This window comes from Oncorhynchus kisutch, linkage group LG10 (genome assembly GCF_002021735.2).
Source record: "Oncorhynchus kisutch isolate 150728-3 linkage group LG10, Okis_V2, whole genome shotgun sequence".
NCBI classification, from domain to species: Eukaryota; Metazoa; Chordata; class Actinopteri; order Salmoniformes; family Salmonidae; genus Oncorhynchus; species Oncorhynchus kisutch.
The window spans coordinates 44,369,717-44,394,288 of NC_034183.2; the positions used below are offsets into that span (position 1 = coordinate 44,369,717).

Genomic DNA, 24,572 nt, shown 5'->3' on the forward strand with positions numbered 1-24,572 from the left:
ATGTATGTATGTGTTATGCAAGTGGATCATTCCGCCTGACTTGCCTAGTTTAAGTCACATCTCTTTGGAGATGTGAAGAGAGGGAATCACAACTTTTTCCTGCGGGAAAAAAGTTGGCTTATGTAGACAAGCATTTTACTTTTATTTTGAGCTGTTGTTCTCCGCTCTGTTAAATGAGGGTTGTAATGTTCCTAGGTGGCTGGTAGCCAACTTAGTACATAGTGGGATTGAATGGAGAACATGATGTAATACATATATATCTATTTCTGTTTAAAACCGTGCCTTATTTCATAGTCCCCTTGGGAGAAGTTTCTCTTTGTGTCTGGATCCAGTTAGGTTGTGTCACGTCTCTGGTGAGACGTGAAGAGAGGGTTTTGTAGAGAAATGCTATTTCTTATGTAGGTGACCAAACTATTGTCAAGGGGGGGCTACAACTCAGAGTTGAGCCTGTGGGGTCCCCTACAGGATAGCTCCCGCATTACACTAATGGCCAAAACCAGCGCACACACACATGATCTCCGTTGTAGCTGAACGTTGAATGCCCGAAGAGGATTCTACGATGACGGACAGACAACTGAGCCAATGGCGGAAGACTACAGACTACACCCCAGCTGAACCAATACAAAGATCCGATCTTCCAGAATCAACCTACTTTCTGTTCTATATATAAGTGGTGTACTGATTGTATCGGCCTCTTCTTCGTCTGCGTTTCCGTACGAACCAGCGGGAGAGCCGTAATTACGCTGTTCTAGATATCTTCACTCTGAATAAACTGTAGCTTGTCATACAATTTACCACCTTGTCTGAATCGATCCTTGACCGACTCGCCCGTCTACATATCCAATTTCTAACACAACCAAATTAAAAAATATTAGTTGCTGAAAATAGCTAGTCAAACTAGACACATTGGAGGATTTGACAACATAGTGTCACTTGTGGCATGACTGCAACTGTAGGGACCAGAGAAATTCATGTTCACCACTCACCACGGTAGGTCATCAGACGCTCCAAAAAAATAAGTCTGCAAAAACAAATCAATGCGAGCTTGCTAGTTAAGTTTTTCCTCGTTGGACCTGTGTTTACAATGTATCCAATTTCGTTTTGTGTGGTTGTTGGTTTAGCTTTCTGTAACTTTGTAGCAAGTACGGTCTGCATATGTATATTAGAAATGAGGTCTGCAGTTGTAAATGAGAACTTGTTCTCAACTGGCCTACCTTGTTAAATAAAGGTGAAATAAAAACATGTAGGCGCTTATTGCGTCATGATTGCAAGGTGTCCCAATATCTTTTCCAACTGTCTCGATATCTTTTTCAACTGTGCCTTTATCTGGTTTTAATGTCCATCCTAGAATGCCCTTCTAGCCAATCAGAATTGAGTATTCAACAACGCTGTGGTATAATATAACATTAACTCCTGCAGAATTATGCATTTCTTGAAGTGAAATTACACAACAAATGTTAATTTTGTCTCAGGAACAGGAGTTGAGAAACATGATTTCTTTCTTTCAGCATCTCTTTAGAAATGTGAATGCATTCTATCGATTTAAAATATTATTCTGGTGAGCACTACTGTATTTAGTCTTCTGGGGCAACAAATAATGACGGAAGAGAAGCTTGCATGTATCAAACTATAGGTGATAAACATATAGCCTACCAAATGTTGGAAATTATAATAAGGCCAATCAAATGTCAGAAATTATAAGCAAAAACAGGCATCTTATCCAGGTTTCTCATAATGTTTATATGATGTTTACATGCATCAACTCAAAAACAGAATACTTGAGTATCCTGAATAATAATGGGATATTGCTGTGCATGTAAACATGGTCAGTGAGTGGACAAGTGTAGTGCACTGTCATACTGTAAATATTCTGTAAGCTCTCTATCTCCCCCTAGGGAGGGGAGAGGGTCACTAGTACTCTCAGAAAAAAAGGTTATATCTAGAACCTAAAAGGGTCTCCTGCTGTCCCCATTGGAGAACACGTTGAATGATGGTTCAAAGTAGAACCCTTTTGGATCCAAGTAGAACCCTTTCCACAGAGGGTTCTACATGGAACACAAAATGGTTCTACCTGGAACCAAAAATGGTTTTACCTGGAACCAAAAAGGGTTCTCCTATGGGGACAGTCGAAGAACCCTTTTGGAATCGTTTTTTCAAAGAATGTAGAGCTGTACGATTATTCAAATTCATATCAAAATCGCAATATCGACATGTGCAATATCCATATTGCAAGAGATTCATATTGGGTGCAATATTTTGAACCGGCACTAAGCTGCGTGTAACATCTGTTTTTATTATTATTATTATCTGTTTCTTAATATAAATCATTCTATTTCACTGATTCCAAAAGTTCACCCAAATGTTTTGATCTATATCGCAAGCCAAAATCGCAATTGCAATATAATCGCAATTATATTTTTTTGCCGATATTGTGCAGCCCTAGTCACTAGTACCCCTGGGCACAACCATCAGCTCTGGGGTCTGATCCTGCCCACAACACCCTAACATTGGGCTCTGCATCCTGGGTAGACAGGTTCCACCAATCCCCTACTGAGATGACCTGGCCTCGCCCAAACTGACTCCGGTCATGGCCAGTGATAGGCCAGCAAACCACATGGCTACGCTTTTCCAGGTCTTCAGCAACACCCTCGTCGACACCCACCTCCAAATTGATACGCCACTGCTGGGCTGTGAGAGGAGAGGATACAGATAAAGCAGGATTTCCGGTAGGACATGTGGAGTTTTTATTATGACAAATAAATATAGCAATTTCACACACTTTCCTATCTCTATGCATTACTAACAACATGTGTGTGCACGTTTCTTAGACTAAATTATGATAGTATGTTTTCCTGATGCAGGCAAAATATTATAGTGTAGTTTACTAAACATGTAAACATGTCTGGGCATCGAGGAGGGGGGTTAGGGTTACTCTACCTGATCTACAGTACAGTAAGCAGATTTCTACTGTGGAGCGAGGAGGGTCATGTGGCCTGGCCTCTAGCCTGGTTCACAGAGAGCTTACCATCCTTGTCATGCTGCACATACATGCGAGGGGCATCTAGCGCCTCTTGGGGGTTCATCCCAAACTCCAGCATGTTCAGCAACACCTGGATGGAGAGGAGAGAGAGAACACAGGCCACTAAACTAAAGCACCAGGAAAGAAAGAAAGTGAGTGAGTGAGTGAGTGAGTGAGTGAGTGAGTGAGTGAGTGAGCGTGTACCTGTATGTGGCCCTGCGGCTGCATAAAGGCTCCCATGACCCCGAGGGAGCAGAGTAGGCGTCCAGAGGCGGGGTCGGTCAGCAGGGCCGGGATGATGGTGTGGTACGGTCTCTTCCCCGGCCCTACACAGTTACTATGGCTAGGCTCCAGAGAGAAGTGAGCACCTCGGTTCTGATGGGCCACAGAGTTCAGATGGAACCAGGAGGAAACAATGAAAGCAATTCAACAGATATATTTCAGTTCCAAACTGTATACCTACGATAAATATTTTGGGCGACCTGATCAAATTCACAGAAATGTGATTTATTTCTATGCTTCCCATTAAGTTTTATTTTTGCGTATTTTACTTTCAGCTTTGTACACCAGCTTCAAACAGCTAAAACAACAATATTTTTGGTTATGTAAAATATACTTCACAGCGGTTTAGATGGTACAATGATTCTCTACACTATACTAACTTATTTTGTCACATAAACTGAAATTAAGCTAACTTTTCAGTTTTAGAAAACAGGAAATGGCGGAGCGATTTCTGCATAGTGCAAATTTAACTGTTTGTGGCAGGACTAGAATAAACTTGAAGCCTAAATATTGACAATAAAAAGTTTCCTTTCTATTCCCATAGTTTTAAAACTTGGGCCAAGACTCAATCTGTATCGCAGAAGATCCGCCCTATAGCGTGATAGAAATTCAAAGGCAATGTTCCTGAGTAAGCAGAGACTGCATTCACGGGAAAAGCTGCATATTTCGGTTCAATTGGAAATAACCTTTACATTTCAATCGAGGTACGGATTGAATTTAGCCCTTGGTTCCTCAACGACCGAGACAGGCTGCCACTCACTTGCAGGGAGAAGCCACAGCTCTGAGGCACCAGACCAGTTCCGAAGCCCATGTAGTTACTGTTGATGAATGAGCAGGCGTTGCCCTGGCCGTCCACCACCGTGAAATACACCGTGTCACTTCCTGTGGGCACATCACGCTTCGCCATGACGCTGGCCCTGAGGAATGGGAGAGAGAGAAAGTGAGGGGGGAGAAAGAGAGAGAGAGAGAGAAATAAACAGGAATTAGACTTTCTCATACACATATAATACAAATCGAAGTGAGGGGGATGGAAATGCTTTTGGCGGTTGATCTGCTTCTGTTCTGTGGGTGGCACTGTGTGCTCTTTTCAAAGGATGGGTCCCGGTCTCTCCTGGGCTATGGGATCCGGGGAGGCGGGTGCGGTCTGCTGGTCATTGGGATGACAACCCAACTCGAGATGAGGAGGGGTTTTAGCGGGTGCAATAGTGGGGACAAATTGGAGATTTACGTAGTAGCAATGCAAATATCATGGTAAAGCTATATAGACACTCAATCATCATGTTACTTTTTAATGATACGTTTACAAACATATATTATGATAAATTAAATTAAAATTTGTGTCTCATTATGGTAACTGGTGAAATAAGTATAGCCAGTTATAATTGTAATGGCTTAGCAGATAATCAGTATTTACCTGGCTAAAAGAGAAGGAATATAATATCTATTGTTCACAGGAAACTCATTCAACAATTTTTGATGAAGTTTTGTGGAAAAAGAACTGGGGGGAGAAATATATTTCTACCACGGGCAAAGAAATTCAAAAGGGGTGGTGATATTAATTAACAGTCATTTAAAAATATATATTATTAACCTATACAGTCCAAATAATTATGATCCATGCTTCTTTGAAAATATAAAAATGTATCAAGCAACACCAAAACTCTATTATTATGGTGGGAGATTATAATACGTTTTTAAATACCTCTATGGACCGTAAAGGAAATCACACTACAAACTATCACCCTCAGGCAATTAAGGAAATCATGAATGGAATTAGTCGATATTTGGAGGCTTAAACACCCTGACCTAGTGAGATATACATGGCGGAGGCTTAATCAAGCCAGTCGTCTTGATTACTTTCTTATGTCATTCTCTCTGGCACCATAAGTTTAAGTGTTGATAGGGGACAGAATGCGGTCGGACCATCACATAATTGGCATATATATTACTCTTACAGAATTTCCACGTGGGCAAGGATATTGGAAATTGAATCAAAGCCTACTGGATGATAATTTGTTTTTAACTAGGACAGGATCATTTATAACTGACTTTTTCCGACATAACATAGGTACAGCAGATCCCCTTATTGTATGTGACACTCTTAAATGTGCCTTTAGAGGCTGTGCAATTCCGTACTAATCTTTAAAACAAAATCAATTTAGGTCAAAAGAGGAAATTGAAGGACTAACAGTACAGATAGATAGCAACAAAAACTGTACCATAGAGGCTTAGAGTAAGTTAGAGGAAAAATTGACGGCCTAGGAACAGTGGGTTAACTGCCTGTTCAGGGGTAGAACAACAGATCTTTACCTTGTCAGCTCGGGGATTTGAACTTGCAACCTTTCGGTTACTAGTCCAACGCTCTAACCACTAGGCTACCCTGCTACCCCGACATAATTTGAGTCAATTGGAGGTGTACCTGTGGATGTATTTCAAGGCCTACCTTCAAACTCAGTGACTCCTTGCTTGACATCATGGGAAATGAAAAGAAGTCCGTCAAGACCTCAGAAAAGAAATTGTAGACCTCCACAAATCTCATCCTTGGGAGCCAATTCCAAACGCCTGAATGTACCACGTTCATCTGTACACACAATAGTACGCAAGTATAAACACCATGGGACCACGCAGCCGTCATACAGCTCAGGAAGGAGACGCGTTCTGTCTCCTAGAGATGAACGTACTTTGGAAAAAGGGGGAGGCTTGCAAGCCGAAGAATATCATCCCAACCGTGAAGCACGGGGGTGGCAGCATCATGTTGTGGGGGTGTTTTGCTGCAGGAGGGACTGGTGCACTTCACAAAATAGATGGTGTCATGAGGAAGGAAAATTATGTGGATATATTGAAGCAACATCAAGACATCAGTCAGGAAGTTAAAGCTTGGTCGCAAATGGGTCTTCCAAATGGACAATGACCCCAAGCATACTTCCAAAGTTGTGGCAAAATGGCCTAAGGACAACCAAGTCAAGGTATTGGAGTGACCATCACAAATACCTGACCTGAATCCTATGTGCAGAACTGAAAGAGTGTGCAAGCAAGGAGGCCTACAAACCTGACTCGGTTACACCAGCTCTGTCAGGAGGAATGAGCCAAAATTCACCCAACTTATTGTGGGAAGCGTGTGGAATGCTACCTGAAACGTTTGACCCAAGTTAAACAATTTAAAGGCAATGCTACCAAATACTAATTGAGTGTATGTAAACTTCTGACCCATGTGATGTAAGAAATCAAATATTAAATAAATAATTCTCTCTACTGTTATTCTGGCATTTCACATTCTTAGGATCACCGCTTTATTTTAACTGACCTAAGTCAGGGAATTTTTACAAGCATTAAATGTCAGGAATGTGAAAAACTGAGTTTAAATGTATTTGGCTAAGGTGTATGTAAACTTCCGACTTCAACAGTATATACACCTGTTCTGAAAGGCCTCGGAGTCTGCAACACGACTAAGCAAGGGGCACCACCAAGCCAGCAGCACCATGAAGACCAAGGATCACTCCCAACAGGTCAGGGACAAAGTTGTGGAGAAGTACAGATCAGGTTTGAGTTCTAAAAATATATCAGAAACTTTGAACATCCCACGGGGCACCATTAAATCCATTATTCAAAAAGGGAAAGAATATGGCACCACAACAAACCTGCCAAGAGAGGGCCGCCCACCAAAATTCACAGACCAGGCATGAAGGGCATTAATCAGAGAGGCATCAAAGAGACCAAAGATAATCCTGAAGGAGCTGCAAAGCTCCACAGCTGAGAATGGAGTATCTGTTCATAGGAACACTTTAAGCCGTGCACTCCACAGAGCTGGGCTTTACGGGAGACTGGCCAGAAAAAAAGCCATTGCTTATTAAAGAAGAAAATAAGCAAACACGTTTGGTGTTCGCCAAAAGGCATGTGGGAGACTCCCCAAACATATGGAAGAAGGTACTCTGGTCAGATGAGACTAAAATGTAGCTATTTGGCCATTAAGGAAAATGCTATGTCTGGCGCAAATCCAACACCTCTCATCACCAGAGAATACCATCCCCACAGTGAAGCATGGTGGTGGCAGCATCATGCTGTAGAGGCTGTTTTTCATTGGCAGGGACTGGAAAGATGGTCAGAATTTAAGAAATGATGGATGGCGCTAAATACAGGGAAATTCTTGAGGGAAACCTGTTTGTCTTCCAGAGATTTGAGACTGGAACGGAGGTTCACCTTACAGCAGGACAATGACCCTAAGCATACTGCTAAAGCAATGCTTGAGTGGTTCAATGAGAAACATTTAAATGTCTTGGAATAGCCAAAGCCCAGACCTTAATCCAAATAAGAATATATGGTATGACTTAAAGATTGCTGTACACCAGCGGAACCCATCCACCTTGAGCAGTTTTGGCTTGAAGAATGGGCAAAAATCCCAGTGGTTAGATGTGAGAGACATACCCCAAGAGGCTTGCAGCTGTAATTGCTGCAAAAGGTGTCTCTACAAAGTATTGACTTTGGGGGGGTGAATAGTTATGCAAGCTCAAGTTTACTGTTCTTTTGTCTTATTTCTTGTTTGTTTCACAATAAAAAATATTTTTTGTTTTAGGCACGATGTGTAAATCAAATGAAACAAACCCTCCCCAAAAATCGATTTTAATTCCAGGTTGTAAGGCAACAAAATAGGAAAATTAACAAATGATTGTCTTTTGTTGATTTTATATAACAACATTCCAACCTCGTTTAGCATGATCTATTCAATTATGCCATAATTTAGCTATTTGTATTAATTTGCATCAGTGACAATGACATACTTTTATTTTGAAGGCTAACCGCAAAGTCCACTATTGTGGCTAATCCTTATTGTGGCTAGTGTCACATAGATGGGTCCGACCACCATTAATCAAATAAGAGCTTTCTCATAAATGATGGTTATTTTAGATGATGACACCTAGCTATATAGTTAGCTAGCTAACTATTGCTATTGAAACAGATTATGTCGTTTTGCTATGTATTTCGGGAAGAACATTGTTTGCTTCCATGAGCTAGGTAGCTTTTTTTATGACCAGCAGTGTAGATGCACGAGACAACATTACCAGCATCATAGCACACGTATCGATGAATCGTTGTGACATATGAAATACGAGTGATAGTTTAATAAATGTGTAAAAAGTTTGCATAAAATGTATGAACTGTCATATCGGTGCATCACTAGTAAAGACCCATCTCAACATCACGTGTTGTGGATAATACTTAATATATGAATACAATAACATGTGTGACATGGAATGTCAATGGAATTATGCAGCCAACCAAAATAAGGTATTTTCTTACTTGAAAAATAATAACGGCAACGTATGTTTTTTTACAAGAAACTCACCTATCCGGAATTGAACATGAAAGGTTTGGGCGAGCTTGGGAAGGGTTGGCATTCCTTCCACCTACTTCTCAAGATCCAGATAACTTGTGTTATTGACCAAATACTTATTTTCCACCATAATTTGCAAATAAGTTCATTACAAATCCTACAATGTGATTTTCTGGATTTTTCTTTCTCATTTTGTCTGTCATAGTTGAAGTGTACCTATGATGAAAATTACAGGCCTCTCTCATCTTTTTAAGGGGGAGAACTTGCACAATTAGTGGCTCACTAAATACTTTTTTGCCCTTATGTCTTTGGAAATAAATGTAGATAGTGAAGTATGCCCAACTGTTGTCTGGGAAGCTCTTAAAGTATATATGAGAGGTTGTATCATGTCTTACTCTTCAAATAAGAAAAACAAGACCCATTAAGAATTTGAAATATTACAACAGAAAATCCACAGCTTAGAAAGAAAACGCAGTTTAGAAAGAAATGCTTCAAAAGTTCAACACTTTTAAGCTTGAATATAACGCAATAAACACCCAATCTTCAGAGATTGCTGCCATGATATCCAAGCAACAATGTGTTGAGCAAGGTGAAAGTACTGGGAAAATGCTTGCGGGGAAAAGGAACATACCACCCATAGCATTCAAACCCCTAATGGATCCTTCTGAAATAGACCCAGTCTTTAAAACATTTTAACACAAACTGTATGAATCTGAAAACAAAAAATCTAAAGAGAATATAGACAATTTCCTTAAGGCCATTTTACCAATTATAAGTGAACCACAGAAAATGAATATGAATATATATGAAGGTGAATTGTTGGAGGCCATCAGTAATCGACAAAATGGGAAATCTCCTGGTAATTTTATGGACACTTTCATAATTAATTAATTAATAGGCAGACACTAACTTTAACTACAGAATATCTCACCATAGTGCATTTCCATCTCCTCCTCTCTCCTTCATTCCTTTCTCAAGCACACAGAGAGAGGCTGTCAACAGTTAATTGAAATATGTTTTGTTGTGAAACATATTACTATCGATGTTCCCCTGCCCCTGCCGTTCTCATTCTAAATCAAAACTAATTTTTGTCAGGAGAATTTTATACTCCTGTTCATTTACCAATTAAATTAAATGACCTGTTAGTCTGTTATATCAGGATTTGTAAGATACTGATAGAAAAGGAAACAGACAGAGGCCCAGTCTACCAAAGTTAAATGTTTATTCACGGGAACGTTCTGAAGTCAAGAATACAAATCAATTCATTTTATACTGACTTCTCACGCCCACACATACACACAAACATACGCACACACATGTCCTGCTACGCACACTGTCTGTCTCACTTCCCAGTGACCTTGTCCTTGAGACGTACTCCCCGTTCTCTCCCAAATCTCTAGTCAGGTCGGCACCAAGCTCAGACAGTCTGTGTTTAGAATACCATAAAGACATATTGTTTCACCCTAATTCTGACTAGGACTACACATTTATTGATTATGATTTCATACATTATAATCAATTCCATACAATTATATGTTTCATGGCGGAATATTCTAATCGTTCAATTAACAGACAATTCTCATCTATCAATTTTACATATTAGTAAAGACAAGACTAAATAGAGAATAGTCTAATGGGTGAAAATATGATCCCTTGATGAGAGAACAGCATGTGCAGCCTGAGAAGGACCTTTCTCAAATCATCAGTAGCCTATAGCTGCATCATGCAGCCCATATACATTTTGATTTCTAAGACATTCTAAGGTTTGTATCATTCACAACTAAAGTTGCCAAATAACTTTAAATCTAGCGTAGGCTATAGGGCCTGTTTCAAATGATCACTTTTACACTCAACATAGCCACTTGCTCCAAAATTAGAAAAATATCCTTTAAGTTCAATTATATTCTTCTTACTAAAAAAAATAATATATACTGAACAAAAGTATAAAGATTTTACAGGATTGCAGTTAATATAAGGAACTCAGTCAATTTAAATAAATAAATGAGGCCCTAATCTATGGATTGCACATGACTGGGCAGGGGCGCAGCAACGGGTGGGCCTGTGAGGGTATCGGCCCACCCACCGGGGAGCCAAGCCCAGCAAATCATAATGAGTTTATACCCCAGGAAATGGCTTTATTACAGACAGAAATACTCCTCAGTTTCATCAGCTGTCTGGGTGACTGGTCTCAGACGATACTGCAGGTGAAGAAGCCAGATGTGGAGATCCTGGGCTGGCGTGGTTACACGGTAGTGCGTACAGCCCAGTACTTTACTGGGGCAAAGCTGCCTGCCATCCAGGACCTCTACACCAGGCGGTGTCAGAGGAAGGCCCTAAAAATTGTCAAAGACCCCAGCCACCGCAGTCATAGACTGTTCTCTCTACTACCGCATGGCAAGCGGTACCGGAGTGCCAAGTGTAGGACAAAAAGGCTTCTCAACCGTTTTTACTCCCAAGTCACTTTAACTATACATTCATGCAGATACTACCGGTGTCTGTATGTAGCCTCTCTACTTTTATAGCCTCGCTACTGTATCGAGCCTGTCTTTTTATTTCCTACCTATTGTTCACCTAATACCTTTTTTGCACTATTGGTTAGAGCCTGTGAGTAAGCATTTCACTGTAAAGTCTACACCTGTTGTATTCAGCACACGTGACAAATAAACTTTGATTTGATTTGACGATCACATTCCTCAGTAACGTGTGAGTCAACCAAACTTCTCCAAGGAAACAAGATCCTGGAGTTTCAAGTTGGTCTGGAGAGAATTCCAAGAACATGGAGCTGAGTAACTAAAACACTATAAAAATATATTGTATAGATCAATAATCTATTAAAATACCTATTGTTTTTACTAGTATAATGTCTGTCCCTCAGTTTTATGTCATTGTTGTTACATACAATTATTAGCTAATCACACCCTTTTAGTATGTCATAATTTTGAGGATTCCATTAATAATTTGGTGTCAGTCCAGTGTCACTTGGTGTTACTCAATTTAAATGAAGGGAAATAACATTGTGAGCAAAATTAATAATCGTATCACTGCAGTAAATTCTTTTTAAAGGGTTAATGACCTTAGATTTGAGCATCTGTGGCCTCCATTTAAGAAAATCTTCAATAACTTAAAATGTCTCATTAGTGTTACCATCATTGGTGTTACTACTCCTACTGGTGCACAATGTTATCCTAGTGGTAAAAAGTCTTTAAAGTCATTAAGCTGCCATATTAGTTGATTTAGAATGGGATGATGTACCCAAATATATTTAAATAAATAAAAATAGAGTACATTTTTTTCCTAAATGCCGCCGCAATTCAAAAACGACCCAGCAAAGTGAGAACATTTCTCTCTGGTCCTTGAAAACAAAAAAGGTGGCATTCACTCAAAGCCCTAATCCTGTCATGGGTCGAGACATTCTCTCTCTCTCTCTTGCACTTACTAACTCTCTCCCTCTAATTCTTTTTCTCTCACTTGCTCACTCATAACAAACACACACACACACCTTTGTGGTCTTACCTGTCCATTTGTATGATGTGTGAGAGCTGCAGGCTGTAGTCTTTAGACAGTAGATTCTCCAGAGGGACTTTAACGTGATCTGGGTCAGCACAGTAATGGACTGTATCAGCCAAGCTCAGCTTCAGGGCCTCAGCCAACACATGGAGGTAACTTGCACTGTTATGACCCATCTCTGCAGAGCACAGATACACACAAAGTGAATCAGTCAGTGGGTTGCATTGAACAGCCTAGTGTTTGTCAACTCTGATTTTGGAGCAGACCCAGGGTTGGAGGGTCTTCGTGGAAAGTCAAGGCGGCGGGTCAACAAAATATCCTCACTGTGAATAACAGGTGGCTAAGCCTTATATGATCATTTCCTTTTGATTCATATCAAAGCAACAATTGAAAAATGTTGCAGTAAGTTATAATTAAACACACAAAGTACAGTTACATGCGCAAATCAAATACACAGCTGGAACTCCGATTGAGTTGTTAGTCAGAATAATAGAATAGTTTGATTAAAACGTTTCCATGCTTTGCAAGAATAACGATTTCCCCAATAATCCTGTTTACATGGACATATCTGAAATCAGGTGACCTGATAGGACTCTGATAAATGCAGAAAATTGCCAATCAAAATAAACTTTCTACCATGTCAATTTTGGGAAGCCTATTTTATTCGGACATATAAAGTTTGTATGTGAAAACTACTTCTAGGATGCATACTCTCAGTTGTTCTGAACTCACTTCACTCGCGCTAAAAACAGGGAGGCTCGCACGGCTGGTGCTAACACATGCGCAGATCAAATACACTGCTGGAACGACGATTTAAGGTGTTTACATGTCCTAATAATTTGAAAGATTGCTCAGAAAACAAGGGGTTTTAATTGGCGTATAGTTACTTCAACGAAGATAAGCAGAGTAAGGTGTTTATATGACTAATGCCATACTCTTGCCTGCTACCATAATCTGTTTAACATCGAATTATTAGTGTTCATGTAAATGTACTCACTGTCTCAGTGGAGTTTATATAGCTATGCTCTTTCCCACAATTAATACATAGCTGTCCTTCGTTGGGGAGACTGAGGTTAAGATGTAGCTACCTTTGATGGGGAAGTTCTCCAGTATATTGAGGGCCATGAGTGCTGCCATGCCTTGACCGTTAGGAGGGACTTCCCATAGCCTCACACCCTGAGAGAGACAGAGGGAGAGAAAGAGAGACACAGAGAGAGAGAGAAAGAGAGAGACCACAGTAAGGGATTGATAGTAACATGAACATTGTGTCACTGTGATCCACCCTACAGTAGCAAATCCCTGTTTAGTTGGTTGTGGTGTGTTGTGTGTCCTTGAACCTACCCTGTAGTCAGTGTGGATGGGTTTGATCTCCTCGCTGTCATGGTTACGTAAATCATCCAGACTCATCACTCCTCCGTTCCGAATGATGACATCAACAATCAACTTCGCCACTCTGCCTTCATAGAACCCTACTTTACCATGCTGGCCCAGCTCCTGATCGGAGATGTCAGTCAGTCAGTCAATCAATCAATTAATCAATCAATGACTGGGAAATATTTACATGGATATTTGGGAGTGACACTATAACAAAACTACTCATCTGATATTCCAGTGAGCGCAATATGAGTCAGAAAGGAGTTTCTGTGTACACGTGACATGTCAGCCCACTTGGGCTAGGGGCTCCTTTGTGTACAGGATTGATAACAGATGCCATCCCTAATAGGTGGTGTGTTGCCACGCCAACAGGGAATGTGTCACCACAAACAGTTTGATATTGAACACACGCCATTCTTGTGGAAGGAGTTGTGGGTCAGATGATATGAACTGAAAAGAATCAATGAACTGAAAAGAATAATCAACTGAATGTGATTATGAATGGATGATGTCCTGATGGTATCCATGTTATCCATGGCATCACTCAGTAATAAATACTAATAATAATGTATTCAACTTCTATAGCGCTTTTTCAAGTGCTTCAAAAGCAAAAAACAAACAAGGCAATACATCATCATGAGTAGACTAGCTATTGGTTTTATCAAAGATGTACTATATAGAAAAGATGGTTTACTGGTCGCTCTAACAATAGAAATGCATGTTCACAGGCGAAATCTGTTGGGAACATTCTAGCCAATGAGAGGGCAGATACGCCTGTGAACAACAGGCACAACTCCGATATAAAATCGTTTGTCTTAACGTTGCCGGAATGTCAAGTGCATTACACTTATATCAGTACATTCGTAACAACTTAAGTCCTAAGCATTATGAAACTTGTATTAGATCAAATAAGCCTCGATACTCTTTCATTGCCCCCCATACAAAAACTCCTCACTTGGTTTGCTTAACGCTTATTTTCGCGTATACAGATTTTGGGGCGGAGTCTACCCTCTTACTCAAGTAAAACCAGACTAGTGACTCAGGGACTCACAGGTGAAAGGAACAAACCTGTCAGGCATGACATCAGAGATCGATACTATACACAGTAGGGTTGAGCCTGCCCCGGTAGTGAGAAATGCACACACAGACACTCCTCTCTGAGTAATGTTGAGCATCACTGATTCTCCTCAGTCAAGGACAGGGTTACCTGGAAAGTTTGGGCCAGATGAGGGTTGGAGAACACCTGTCCATGTTTGGGCGCATCGTTCTTAATCAGGAAGTCTCTTCCCAGCTCCCTCCCAGCAGCCCTCATGGTACGGACCCACTTGGCCCAGTGGTGCGCGGTCACCTGGGCAACAGGGAATCCACACAGGGCGAGGTCAGAGGCGGGCCTCAGGACATCCTGTAGAGAGAGCTTGTAGACACATAGGAACAGGAAACACACAGTTAAGGAGTTAGGGTTTCCACTAGTTACCACAGCCACAACGTATAAATGGTCTATATTGTAGAAATTCATGATAATTGTTTTTGCTTTTTGGTCGTAATTTAAGGTTAGGGTTAGGCATAAGGTTAGCACTGTGGTTGAGGCTAGGGTTAGGTTTTTTTAAAACCTAAGGTCGATGTTCACACCCCACGGGAATCTAATTAGCATAATAAAAACATCACCATAAAAATGTCAGTTTGAAATCAAATCAAAGTTTATTTGTCACGTGCGCCGAATACAACAGGTGTAGACCTTACTTACAGTGAAATGCTTACTTAGAGGCTCTGACCAATGGTGCGAAAAATAAAAATGAAGTATGTGTGGGTAAGTAAAGAAATAAAACAACAATTAAAAGACATTTGAAAAAGAGTAGCAAGGCTATATACAGACACCTGTTAGTCAGGCTTATTGAGGTAGTATGTCCATGTAGGTATTGTTAAAGTGACTATGAATATATGATGAACAGAGAGTAGCAGAAGCGTAAAAAGAGGGGTTGGCGGGTGGTGGGACACAATGCAGATATCCCGGTTAGCCAATGTGCGGGAGCACTGGTTGGTCGGGCCATTTAGGTAATATGTATGTATTTTTGTCCTCGACCTGGCACTCCGGTACCGCTTGCCATGCGGTAGTAGAGAGAACAGTCTATGACTGGAGTGGCTGGGGTCTTTGACAATTTTTAGGTCCTTCCTCTGACACCGCCTGGTGTAGAGGTCATGGATGGCAGCTTTGCCCCAGTGATGTACTGGGCCGTACGCACTACCCTCTGAAGTGCCTTGCGGTCGGAGGCCGAGCAATTGCCATACCAGGCAGTGACGCAACCGGTCAGGATGCTCTCGATGTTGCAGCTGTAGAACCTTTTGAGGATCTCAGGACCCATGCCAAATCTTTTTAGTTTCCTGAGGGGGAATAGGCTTTGTCGTGCCCTCTTCACAACTGTCTTGGTGTGTTTGGACCATTCTAGTTTGTTAATGTGGACACCAAGGAATTTGAAGCTCTCAACCTGCTCCACTACAGCCCAGTCGTTGAGAATGGGGACGTGCTCGGTGCTCCTTTTCCTATAGTCCACAATCATCTCCTTAGTCTTGGTTACATTGAGGGATAGGTTGTTATTCTGGCACCACCCGGCCAGGTCTCTGATCTCCTCCCTATAGGTTGTCTCGTCGTTGTCAGTAATCAGGCCTACCACTGGTGTGTCGTCAGCAAACTGAATGATGGTGTTGGAGTCGTGCCTGGCCATGCAGTTGTGGGTGAACAGGGAGTACAGGAGAGAACTGAGCACGCACCCCTGGGGAGCTCCAGTGTTGAGGATCAGCGTGGCAGATGTGTTGCTACCTACCCTCACCACCGGGGGCGGCCTGTCAGGAAGTCCAGGATCCAGTTGCAGAGGGAGGTGTTTAGTCCCAGGATCCTTAGCTTGGTGATGAGCTTTCAGGGTACTATGGTGTTGAACGCTGAGCTGTAGTCAATGAACAGCATTCTCACATAGGTGTTCCTTTTGTCCAGGTGGGAAAGGGCCGTGTGGAGTGCAATAGAGATTGCATCATCTGTGGATCTGTTTGGGTGGTATGCAAATTGTAGTGGGTCTAGGGTTTCTGAGATAATGATGTTGATGTGAGCCATTACCAGCCTTTCAAAGCACTTCATGCCTATGGACGTGAGTGATACGGGTCTGTAGTCATTTAGGCAGGTTGCCTTTGTTCTTGGGCACAGGCACTATGGTGGTCTGCTTGAAACATGTTGGTATTAGACTCAATCAGCGACATGTTGAAAATGTCAGTGAAGACACCTGCCAGTTGGTCAGCACATGCCCGGAGCACACGTCCTGGTAATCCGTCTGGCCCCGGAGCCTTGTGTATGTTGACCTGTTTAAAGGTCTTACTCACGTCGGCTACGGAGAGCGTGATCACACAGTCGCCCGGAACAGCTGATGCTCTCATGCATGCCTCAGTGTTGCTAAGATAGATATATCAGCTTTTTTGCAGTCTCAATCCAATGCATCCGCCTATGTAAGACTTCCACATCTGCTGTGAAAGGTGACAGAGCTAAAGGGGTGTTTGTCAGACCATGAGACATCCCAAAATCGTCTGTAGCGTCCGGTTTGGCCTACAAACTATTATGACCCATCTATGGAAAGATGAGACTTTCACGAACACGATGGTGTTCTCCGTTTTACTCTACGATCCCCACCAGCGTCTTGGGACTCAGATGAGTTCGGTACAGCCGATCTGCCAACTTCTTTCTGTAGCATCTGAACAGTTTGGGCTACACACTATGACCCCTATGTGGAAAGGTGAGAATCTCAAGAACACATACAAGTAGGTTGTTTTTCCTCTAGGACGCCCACATGCCTCACAAGACTTGTCTGAAGGTCCGCTGGTAAATTTATAGTGAAAACTAAACTTAGATTAGAAGAAGGATTTAATTTAGCTAGGGTTAATTTAAAACTAGGTTTAAAATTTGGTGCCCCAAGATTAATAGATTAACCTTTATTTAACCCAGTTTAAGAGTTAATCCATGTTGGTGCAACCCACCCTATGTGTACAAAACATTAAAGACACCTGCTCATTCCATGACATAGACTGACCAGGTTGAATGAAGGTGAAAGCTATGATCCCTTATGGATGTCACTTATTAAATCCACTTCAATTAGTGTGGACGAAGGGGAGGAGGAGGGTTAAAGAAGGATTTTTAAGCTTTGACACAATTGAGACATGGATTATGTATGTGTGCCATTAAGAGGGTGAATGTGCAAGACAAAATATGAAAGTGCCTTTGAACGGATATGGTAGTAGGTGCCTGGCACACTGGTTTATGTCAAGAAGTGTCCACCACCCAAAGGACACCCAGCCAACTTGACACAACTGTGAAAAGCATCGGAGTCCACATGGGCCAGCATCCCAGTGGAAAGCTTTTGACACCTTGTAGAATCCATGCCCAGACGAATTGCGGCAAATTTGTTCATCAATGTTTACATATCATTATGTTTGTAACTACAGCTATAAATACAGCTGCCCTAACAGCCAGCAGCAGGTTACCATGGAGAGAAAGTATGAAGTATGAGTATGACGTCTCAATTTAACACAATGTACTATACAGATCAACAAAGTAACAAGAGGACAGACAGTGTGTGGGACTGGGGGGCATGTTTTTAATGCTTATTGAAGGACGGACGCACTCAGAGTGCAGAGTCGTTCAGTTGTTGCCATGGATAAGCTACAAACAAAAAAACAAGTGGACAGAAAGGAGCCGTTTGTTGATGTTTTAGATCTAATGTATTTTTTAAAGATGGGATGTACACTATGGATGCACTGCTTCACAACATGAGCGGTCTCACTGCATTAGAAACAGAATAGAGTAGAAATTCTATAAAATACTAAAGAAAAAAACATTATTCTCCATCTGGAGCTATAATAAAATAACCATACATCATACTTTACCTTCTGACTGCCAAACAGGCGGACGGTGTCACACCAGCAGGCCGCGGCCCCCGGCACGGTGGCGTTCAGGGCGTGGAAGGATGGGATCGGGTTAGATTCACTGTAGCCATACCTCTCCAGGAGATCCACTGTCTGTGCCCTGGGAGCCCGGCCACTGGAACAAGACACACGCACACAGTCAAACGGGGATCAACAGAAGCTATATGTGTTGGTCTAGTAAGTAACACACAAATAATTTAGTATGACTGAGCCTGAAAATGTCTAAGGCAGGCAAGCCACACTGGCTACCAACACACCCAAATGGGCCAGTGATTAGCTCAAGGTCACTGATCCAGAACTGGATGGTCAAATAAGTTGCCACCCAATCAGTAAGAAACCAGTCCAGTATATTCAGTCAGTGCAACACACTAGGGTTCAATAGAAAGTATAACACAATAGTGGCTAGAAAAAACACAACGCCAAGATGAATAACACTGGTTATTCCAGAGTCAACTGGAACTGCACACACACACACACACACACACACACACACACACACACACACACACACACACACACACACACACACACACACACACACACACACACACACACACTACAACCAAAGACACATTACTTGGTAATAACACACTCATAAAGAAGCAGAGGGAAAGGCATTATTCACTGAGTAACTGATTGTTGGAGTATTTTTGATGTATGTTTACTAAACCAACGCAGGGGGGGGGGGGGTGTAAATCAGGGGAGGTTAGTCATAACACATAAAACATGCAAAGAAATGTATCTACTGCTTTTAAAGGTCAGAAGGTCAGAATGGGTCTCCATTTATGCTGCACAGTATTCATAATACCGATTTCATGAAACTGCCATTGTGACCATGAGTCTCACTGTACGACACTGGCTCACTGGCTATTTTCAAACAAAAACATTGAGAATATATTAGATAATATTACCAGCCTAACCATTCATGATACAATAACCCGTTGCTGAAGATGCTGACTGTTAGTCTACCACATGTTTTTATCTGGCTGTAAAGTGTGTGGTTAAAAACGACAATGAAATATAACAAAACATGAGCTACTGGGTCTTGGCAGTGCAGTGCCACTCCCTCACCTGCCGTTCAGGCCGCGCACCTGGCCTGTGCTTGCGTCATAGAACAGACAGAAGCTGTCCCCACCGATCCCACAGCTGCAGGGTTCTGTCACGGCCAGGGCGGCAGCCACAGCCACAGCAGCATCAGCAGCATTCCCTCCTCTCTTCAAGATGTCTGTGAGGGGAGCAAGTCAAGATGGTATCTGAATATATCAGGTCCAGCCAGGGTCTGGACTCGGATTGGAGAGTCATTTAAAGCATAAAGTGATAGAAAGTGATATCGCCTACAAACATGAAACAACGTGCAAATTAAGATACTATTTTTCACATAGGCCTTAATCAAAGGCGCACTAAAGCATTGGACCAGAGCCACTCACCCAGACCAATGTTTGATGCCAAGGGTTGACTTGATGCCACACAGCCATGTAAACAAACAACAGCTGACCGGCGCGAGGTGAAGGGGAGATCGGGCTGCATAGCCTAGGCTACTTCTCCTTTATCACACACAAAAAACTATTTCCTTCAATACTTCCTCACGTGAAACGCACTGTGCACAGTTCAGTCATTTCTGTTAAGAGGCACTCTATTTGGACGGCGAAAATAACTAGCTCAATAACGTTTCCCTGTGACATTCACTCGACAATTATTATATTCTAAATGTCATATGAATAATCTGATATTGTTCCACACTATTTTGCTACGTTGTGTCACTTTGCTTCCTGGTCGATTAATCGGGGGTCGATTGATCCAGGAATGGTGGATGGATTACAGATCACATCCATGAACAATGCATTAAAATTACGTTTTTATTTGTATTGTGTGATGTCAAGTGGCAGTACATTGTAGTAGACTAGGCCTACACAACACAATATTCATGTTAGTTTATCAACAAAACAAAGAAGACCCGCGTGAATGTCTACTCACCAACATACTGTAATGAAACAGGCAGGGAGCAGGTCTCGACCTTCTAGTCCGAGGTCCGGCGCGCTACCCAGGGTCGTTACAATACTGTATACGACCAATGTTCCCTCTAAACTGCGTGCATGTGCGTCCGTAGCCTAGGCTACCGCTCTTTTATCACGCAAAAATTTTCCCCCTACGTTTCCTCACATGAAACGCACTGTGCAAAGTTCATGCATTTCTGTTGAGAGGCGCTGTATTTGGACGGCAAAAATAACTTGCTCAATAACGTTTCCCTGTGGCATACCGTCACTCGACAATTATTCAAATCTAAATGTCAAATGAATAATCTGATATTACTACACAATTTTGTGTCACTTTGCTTTCTGCTCGATTAATCGAGGGTCGATTGAACCAGGAATGGTGGAGAGATTACATACCACATTCTTTTCATTATGTGATGTCAAGTGGCAGTACGTTGTAGTAAACTTAACCTACACAAGATTAATGTTAGTTTATCAACAAAACAAATAAGACCAAAGTGAATGTCTACTCACCAACATACTCCATATGACAAATGTTCCAAACTGTGTGCATGTGCTGGTGCACAGCTCCCCCAGGACTGCTGTGCAGAAAAATATCAGCCTGTGCAGAGAAGCACTAGATTGAACTTCACTCAACTTTCTACAGTTTTCCCCCTTATTAGTTAACACGATCAACCTTTCCCTTTACTGTAGGAATTTTAATCGAATCAACGCAATATTAGCCACTTTCAACATATGGAAACAAAAGGAACTATGCAAGACTTAAAGACAATGTATGCTTGATCTGAATATGTGTTCGGAGGGGCCATATGGATGGTGTGAAGCAATTGCGGAGCCTCCAGAGGCATGCAGAGGCCAAATTGAGCTCTGTACAGCATCGCCTTGCCTACCCAAATTTTGTAACAATGAAGAGGGCTCCGTATAGCTCCTCATTGACATGATGGGTTGAAGGTAGGTGGTTGCGGGAGGTCCAGTATAAACACTAATTCACTTCCTTGACAACTTTCTGCACAACAGCTCTGCTCTGCTCTGCTCAGGCAAGCGCAATACCAGATTAACCATGCAGGGCCTTTTAGTACGCAAAACTAACTATGCAAGACGTTTTGTTGTAGGCAGAATGCATCAGAGTAAGACTGGCCCATACTCTACACAGACCAGTGAGGCATAATCAATCAGAGCTGCAGTAGGCCTATATGCAAATAGACCATTGCCATACATGGATCTGTGCCATTCACTTTGAACTGGACTGTGTTTACAGCATTAGCGGTCATGAGTAGATGTGCTTGTTTTGAGATCTAAGCATGTAGCCACGCATGCACATTTTGTTCATATCCTTTGCTAGTTAGTGAATTATTAGCCCAGTTATAGATCATTTCTTGTCAGCAATGGGGGAGTTATTGCTTCCTACAAGAGCACAACACATTTCAAGACATCTTTGAAAAGCTAGTCAGGTAAAAAATAATTGTTTTGTCTTAAAGGGGCAGTGTTGTATTTTGAGATAGGCTTGAATAAGCTAAGTAGTCAATATGCAGAGGGTAGCATAATTTGTCTGATTATCTGCAATAATGGCATGGGAATAATCATGTATATTATTATTATATTTATTTATTAAGTGGTTTCTTGCATCAAACAACACAACATTTTCAGTCACCTCCTTGTCTGAAGGACAAGTGGATACACAGGTTAATGTCAAGCCCTGCATCTTTTTTTCAAAAGTATCATGGAATGAAGGCCTATGTTGAACACCACACATTGGCTGCTACTGGAGGCTGAATGACAGAACAGCTATTTCCATGTTAAAATGTTTTGGGATACATTTTATGCATTGTTTTTTATAGTAGGACACTGGTAGGCCTACATTATGATCAAACAGCCACGGTAGCCTACCTGACCACTGTCTGAAACTGAAACTTAATGCGCGTACAGCCTCAGTGTTCACAGTAAATGCAGTGTTCACAGTAAACTTTCATGTTTGCGCTCAGCAGACCTGAAATTTGCTCAGGGCCTAAAAAAAGAGGGAACATTGTATATGACCCTGGTAAATACGGTGCATTCGGCCTCCCGAGTGACGCAATGGTCTAAAGCGCTGCGTCGCAGTGCTAGCTGTGCCACTAGAGATTCTGGGTTCAGACTCTGTCACAGCCGGCCGCTACCGGGAGACCCATGGGGCGGCACACGATTGGCCCAGCGTCGTCCGGGTTAGGGGAGGGTTTGGCCGGCAGGGATGTCCTTGTCCCATTGTGCACTAGCAACTCCTGTGGCGGGCCGGGCGCAGTGCAATCTGACACTGTCACCAGGTGTACAGTGTTTCCCCTGACACATTGGTGCAGCTGGCTTCCAGGTTAAGTGGGCATTGTATCGAGAAGCAGTACGGCTTGTTTGAGTTGTGTTTTGGAGGACGCACGGCTCTTGACCTTCGCTTCTCCCGAGTCCGTACGGGAGTTGCAGCGATGAGACAAAACTGCATCTACCAATTGGATACCACGTAACTTGGGAGAAAAAGGGGTAAAAAAAATAACTAATGAAAAGAAACGGTGTATTCGCAAAGTATTCAGACCCCTTGACTTTTCCCACATTTTCTTACGTTACAACCTTATTCTAAAAATTAATTAAATATTGTCTAATGTATTATTAATGAAAAACTGAAATATGTCATTCAGACCCCTCAGATTCCTCAGTACTTTGTTGAAGCACCTTTGACAGCAATTACATCTGAGTCTACTTGGGTATGACTCTAGAAGCTTGGCACACCTGTATTTGGAGAGTTTCTCACATTCTTCTCTGCAGATCATCTCAAGCTCTGTCAGGTTGGATGGGGAGCATTGCTGCACAGTTATTTACAGGTCTCTCCAGAGATGTTCTATCGGGTTCAAGTCCGGGCCACTCAAGCACATTCGTAGACTTTTCCTGAAGCCAGTCCTACGTTGTCTTGGCTGTGTGCTTAGGGTCGATGTCCCACTGGAAGGTGAATCTTCGCCCCAGTCTGAGGTCCTGAGTGCTCTGAAGCAGGTTTTCATCAAGGTTCTCTCTGTACTTTGCTCTTTTCATCTTTCCCTCTATCCTGACTAGTCTCCCAGTCCCTGCCACTGAAAAAAATCCCCACAGCATGATGCTGCCACCACCATGCTTCACCGTAGGGATGGTGCAAGGTTTCCTCCAGACTTAACTCTTGTCATTCAGGCCAAAGAGTTCAATCTTGGTTTCATCAGACCAGAGAATCTTGTTTATCATGGTCTGAGAGTCTTTATTTACCTTTGGCAAACTCCACGCGGGCTGCCTTTTACTGAAGAGTGGCTTCCGTCTGCCTACTCTACCATAAAGGCCTGATTGGGGGAGTGCTGCAGAGATGGTTGTCCTTCTGGAAAGTTCTCCCATCTCCACAGAGGAACTCTGGTGCTCTGCCAGAGTGACCATTGTGTTCCTGGTCACCTCCCTAACCAAGGCACTTCTCCCCCGATTGCTCAGTTTTGGTGTCTTGGTGGTTTCAAACTTCTTCCATTTAAGAATGATGGAGGCCAATGTGTTGCTGAGGACCTTCGATGCTGCAGACAGTTTTTGGTACCTTTCTCCAGATCTGTGCTTCAACAAAATCCTGTCTCGGAGCTCTACGGACAATTCCTTCGACCTCATGGCTTGGTTTTTGCTCTGACATGCACTGTCAACTGGGGGACCTTATATAGACAGGTGTAGCCTTTCCAAATAATGTACAATCAATTTAATTTACCACAGCTGGACTCCAATCATGTTGTATAAACATCTCAAGGATGATCAGAGGAAAAAGCATGCACCTGAGCTCAACTTCGAGTCTCATAGCAAAGGATCTGAATACTTACAGTGAAGTCGGAAGTGTACATACACCGTAGCCAAATACATTTAAACTCAGTTTAAATTTTCAGCATTTTCAGTTCTGCCCACACATTTTCTATAGGATTGAGGTCAGGGCTTTGTGATGGCCAATCCAATTGTTGTCCTTAAGCCATTTTGCCACAACTTTGGAAGTTTGTTTGGGGTCTTTGCCCAATTGGAAGACCCATTTGCGACCAAGCTTTAACTTCCTGACTGATGTCTTGAGATGCTGCATCAATATATCCACATCATTTTCATTCCT

General features: G+C 42.1%; 1 protein-coding gene across 5 annotated transcripts; it reads right to left on the minus strand.

Moving 5' to 3' along the window:
• Positions 1 to 1,315: 1,315 nt before the first annotated feature.
• LOC109898182 (glutathione hydrolase-like YwrD proenzyme) lies at positions 1,316 to 21,087 on the minus strand. Of its 5 annotated transcripts, none has more exons than XM_020493040.2 (12): positions 20,445 to 20,564; positions 19,898 to 20,014; positions 19,542 to 19,695; positions 18,432 to 18,585; positions 14,719 to 14,925; positions 13,479 to 13,631; positions 13,226 to 13,313; positions 12,144 to 12,315; positions 4,062 to 4,218; positions 3,224 to 3,394; positions 3,026 to 3,110; positions 1,316 to 2,688 (listed from the first exon to the last, which is right to left on the minus strand). In XM_020493040.2, the coding sequence occupies exons 2-12, from the start codon at positions 19,995 to 19,997 to the stop codon at positions 2,447 to 2,449; spliced, it is 1,683 nt and encodes a 560-aa protein (XP_020348629.1). In that variant the 5' UTR covers positions 19,998 to 20,014; positions 20,445 to 20,564; the 3' UTR covers positions 1,316 to 2,446. The 5 variants fall into 5 exon arrangements, with proteins under 5 accessions (XP_020348629.1, XP_020348632.1, XP_020348631.1 ...); XM_020493043.2 differs by having other exon boundaries at positions 14,719 to 14,859; positions 20,445 to 20,562; XM_020493042.2 differs by lacking the exons at positions 19,898 to 20,014; positions 20,445 to 20,564 and adding an exon at positions 20,978 to 21,087.
• Between the last annotated feature and the right edge of the window lie 3,485 nt (positions 21,088 to 24,572).